At 40.6% G+C, this 4,689-nt stretch overlaps 1 protein-coding gene across 1 annotated transcript; it reads right to left on the bottom strand.

The window, feature by feature from the left end:
* Positions 1-2,265: 2,265 nt before the first annotated feature.
* LOC117925628 (AAA-ATPase At5g57480-like) lies at positions 2,266-4,395 on the bottom strand. Its single transcript, XM_034844693.1, has one exon. It carries the CDS (start codon positions 4,111-4,113, stop codon positions 2,569-2,571), a length of 1,545 nt encoding a protein of 514 aa, XP_034700584.1. The 5' UTR covers positions 4,114-4,395; the 3' UTR covers positions 2,266-2,568.
* Positions 4,396-4,689: the final 294 nt, after the last annotated feature.

The following is a 4,689-nucleotide window of genomic DNA, read 5'->3' as shown; positions in this document are numbered from 1 at the left end:
AAATAAAATCAAATATATTTAAAATTTATACATATTTAAATTGTTTAATCTTTACACTGAAAAAAATATATAATTTATTAATTTTAAATTTGTTTGTTATTTTATTGTACTTTTCTTTCATTCTATTTTTTCTATTTCTTTTTTTCCCTCACATTTTCTCTTAAATTTTCTAATAACTAATCATTCAATGTGATAAGTCAAAAGTGACCCTAATATTACTTTCTCACCAACCTAATTTGATACCATAAGGTTGGTAGGCTTATCTATTCATGACTTTAAACATAGTTAAGAATAGTCAAAGTTTTCACCTTGATTCCTTATCCCTAAAAGCCCACTATTTTCTATTTTAAAAATTTGGTTTCATGCAAGCAAGCCAAGTCGGTCTAAAATTTCATGCTCCTCACAAACACATGGTTTCCATGAGAAAATTAAGAGGGTGGAGTTGTTCTTATGGTTGATGTTGCTATCATCATGTAGGCCAAGTCTATATAGCAATTTGCCTTTACAACTCATGACCAAAATCAACCAAAAAATTATGTCAACTTTTTCTCATTATAAGAGTAGACATTCTAACTTTGCTTTTCCCACAATCCCTTCTTTTCCCAACATAAAATCTGTGTGGTTGTTGAGTTGTTTCCTTTTCTTTATTGTATCTTTTCTCTATCCATTGCCTCTTTAACCCTATCCATTGAGCCCTGCCCTTAGTTTCTTACAAAAAGTTTTTTGAACTTCTTGGGCACCCTCAAGAAAAAGTGAGAAAGTTTTTTTCTTTTTCAATTTCCACCGCATCCTTCTATGGTAACATGCCCCCAAGAAACTTTTGGCCCTGTTTGTTTTCAGTGGAAAATAAAATGGAAAGAGAAATGTGGTCACTAGTTTGATTGAGGTTGGCCATCATTCATTGCAAAGAATTTTGTAGCCTGAAAATGACATGTCAAGAGAGAAGCAATCCATTCTTGATTAAAATAAATTTTGTATTTTGGATAGGTTCATTGATGTCATAATTTTTTTTAGCCCATTTTATCACATAAATGATTGTTAAAACCCAAAAGAATGAGAGAAGACTGAATGTGGGTCAGAATTAAGGTTAAAAGTGATAAAAATAAAATCCCAAATGAAAGTATTATTATTTCTCATATACCCAAATGAAATTAGATGATGATATTGGCAAAGAAAAGATTGACCTATTATTTGATATATAATAACATTTTAGCAAAAATTTAAAATTATCAATCCATTCTCAATCGTGTAACAATTGTCCACTTCAGATTCGAAAGATGCTCATGATTTAAAAGTTATCCACTTTAGATTCGAAGGATAATTATGATTTTAAAATGCATCTACTTAATGAAGTTGTTTGCACCTAGAAGAATCAAGCTAAAAGTCTACTACTTTATCATATATCTAGATGACTAAAAACAAGTTACAAAAACCGTATTAGAAATACCAGTTGACATCGGTGGAAGAGTTTATTTGGGCTGACAAGAATTATTTGTTTGTTTAACATCGCAATCTTATAGAACCTAATGAAAAAAACGTCTAATAAGTGAACAAATTCTTGATAATATACATATATAAACTTCTCTTACTCATATAAATGTGTTTTAAAATCACGAAGAATCAAGAAATGAATTGTAATACAAAAAATAACCACGGAGCTTTTCATACCGACAATAGAAAGTACACTAAATTTTAGATTGTTAGGTGAGAAAATAAATAACAAGGTTAAAATATAAAAATAATAAAATTTGATTTAAGATAACATCTCATGTTGACTTGTACTTTTTAAAATGTGTACGGAACAAGTATTTCAACCTAAAAAAAAACATTACGAAAGGAAAGGCAAAAAGGGGTGGTATTTTTTTCCCAACAAAGAGAAAAGAGGAATGAAAGAATGGAGGGTGGATGGGCATGTTTTCCCAATGTACTAAACATTTCATTGAACAGGAAAGTGGGGAAGCCCCAAACTTATGTTGTAAATTCCCATTAGTCGCATCAAGACAAGGACTCCTGCATGTGCACCCCAGGTGCTCCCACTGCTCACTTCCCCCATCCAGTTACCAGGTTTCATTTAATTACATAGGGATTCATACTACTTTTAATACGGGTGATCTCTCTCTCTCTTCTTGGCACCACCATGTGACACCCAACATTATATGCCTCATTTTTGGACCCCAAAAATACCATTTGAAGGGGAAGAAAAAAAATTGGCCCTCCCATATTGCCAAAACAGCCCACATGCATTTCACCTCTCTCTCATTCTCATATCATCATATGGTATTAATTTTATTATTGAACCAAAACCCAACATAGATATCATATACATATACCCTCACATAATAAAATGAAATGAGAAAAGTGTATCGCTTTAAAAAAAAAGTTCATTTTTTTCACCAGCAAAGCTTTGGGATTTGGTACTCCAAACAGCAGTATGCCTGTCTGTGTTCTCTCATCTCTATCTCTCTCTCTCTCTCTTCACCAAAAATAAATTAAACCAAAGACCCATAAACCCAAAAAAAGAAAGGAAAAAAAAATTAAGTACCAATCGATATGGATATTATCAGATTATCAGTTTAGCTTCTCTTCATCATCATCTTCTTCTTTCTTGCAGCTTTCCTCAAACTCCTCATCACACCCTTGTTTGGGATTCTCCAGAGCCCTCTTCTCCTGCTCTTCCTCTTCCACTTCTGTTGAATTCTTCTCCCTTGCACTCCTCCAATTCTCCTTCTTCCGCCTCTCCGCCATGTTCCTCAATGCCTCCAGCAGCTCGCTCAAGGCCTTGTCTTTGTGCCGCCGGTTCTTTATCAGCAGTTCACTGATATCCGCCGGAGTCATCTGGGCTTTGTCTATTACTGCTTCTATCTCCTCCATTATCTGCAACCCCATGTCGGGTTCGCTGAACCCCAGGTAATTCTGGAGCAGAATCTTCAATGCCGGGAAGGTGCAGTAGCTCATGAATATGTGCATGTCCATCCGGCCGCTCCGGAGCAATGCCGGGTCGAGCTTCTCAATGTGGTTGGTGGTGAACACGAAAATCCTCTCGCTCCCGCAGCACGACCACAGTCCATCAGTGAAGTTCAGGAGGCCGGAGAGCGTGATCGAGTTCACACCATCCTCGCCGGTGCCGGCGCCGCCTCCACCACGCATTTCATGGGGGGTGCCGTCGTAGCCCTGCCTCCCGCCCGAATTGCTCTTCTTCCTGTTGCCGAGGTTGATGGAGCAGTCGATGTCCTCGATCACGATTATGGATTTGGAACTGGTTTTCATCAGGAGCTTCCGCAGCTCGGAATTGGTGTGCACCTCCGTCAATTCCAGATCGTACACGTCGTAGCCGAGAAAATTGGCCATGGCGGCGATCATACTGGATTTCCCGGTGCCGGGAGGTCCGTACAGGAGGTAACCTCTCTTCCAGGCGCGGCCGGTCTTCTGGTAGAATGTCTGGCCGTTTGAAAAGTCTCTGAGATCGTCCATGATCTCCTTTTTTGTGGTGGGATCCATAGCCAAGGTGTCGAACGTGCTCGGATGCTTGAACGGCACCGACTCCCACGGGTGGCCCCTGGAATCCAGAGATCCGCCGCGGGAGTTGGTGTACAGGAACCTCTCCTGGTTTTTTCTCCTGATATCGTTGGCCTTCTCAGTGATGTAGTCGAGGTAGGAGTTGAGGATGAGGTGCTTGTCCCCCTTCTTGATTCGCAGAGTGAACCCCCGCTTCTCCTCCGGCAGCGGCCGCCACGAGAAGGTCTGTGACTGCCGCTGCGTCACGACGTGCTCCCAGAGGACGGAGACCCCGTTGAAGGTGTCCACTAGGGAGTCGTTGTTGGAGAGGCCGAAGGTGGTGGACGAGGAATTCAAGGCCCGGGTGAGGCTCAGCCTGCTGCCGGTGATGGAGGCGGAGGAGCTCAGGTAGAGCTGGACAGCGTTGTAGAGCTCGTTGGTGTTGACGCCATCGATTTCAGTGATATCGAAGTAACAGTAGGAGGAGCAGTTGAAGAGGCGTTTGAAGAGCTTCAGCGCTGCAAACCGGAGCTCCGGCGGGAACACGGCGTGGAGGATGCTCTGGCAGAAGGCCAGCACCCCCAGAAGGGACGCAAGAGACGACCAAAACTCCTTCATTCTCTCCCTTCCTCAAAAACAAAAAGTTCCAACAAAAGCAAAAAGATTAACACCAAAGATGAAGAAACAAGCACATCTCTTTCAATCCAAGGGAGATGGGCTTGGATTGTTTGATAGAAAAAATAGAGAAAGCAGTGGGAGAGAGAGAGGGAGAGCTTGTGGGAAGTGGGAAAAATAAAGGAATTCAAAGCCAAAAAAGCCCAAAAGAAAAATGGAAAATGGGGAGAGATGGGAATGGGAGGCTTGGGTGGTGGGTTGATTGGGGTGTGGGGATATAACTTATAAGTAGAAGAAAAACCAAGAACGGAAGGGTGGGGAAAAAACAAAAAGGGTTTTGGAGTTTTGAGTTGGGAAGAGATCAGATATGGGGCCCTTTTATTTGCGTTTTAAGAGATGGGGACTTTGGACTTGGTGATTTACAGGGGGTTTTTGCCTTTCTTTATTTTTAAATGAAAAAAAAAAAAAAGGGTCTGTACACTATTATGGAAGATTTGAACAAGATTGCTGGCTGCCATGAAGGACTGAGATTGTGAAATGAGAGTGATGATATTTCAAGATCTTGGAAAGGGACAAGGA

Source organism: Vitis riparia, chromosome 11, assembly GCF_004353265.1.
Source record: "Vitis riparia cultivar Riparia Gloire de Montpellier isolate 1030 chromosome 11, EGFV_Vit.rip_1.0, whole genome shotgun sequence".
NCBI classification, from domain to species: Eukaryota; Viridiplantae; Streptophyta; class Magnoliopsida; order Vitales; family Vitaceae; genus Vitis; species Vitis riparia.
The sequence above is the reverse complement of the archived record's forward strand: the minus strand, read 5'-3'. Positions and strand labels throughout refer to the sequence as shown.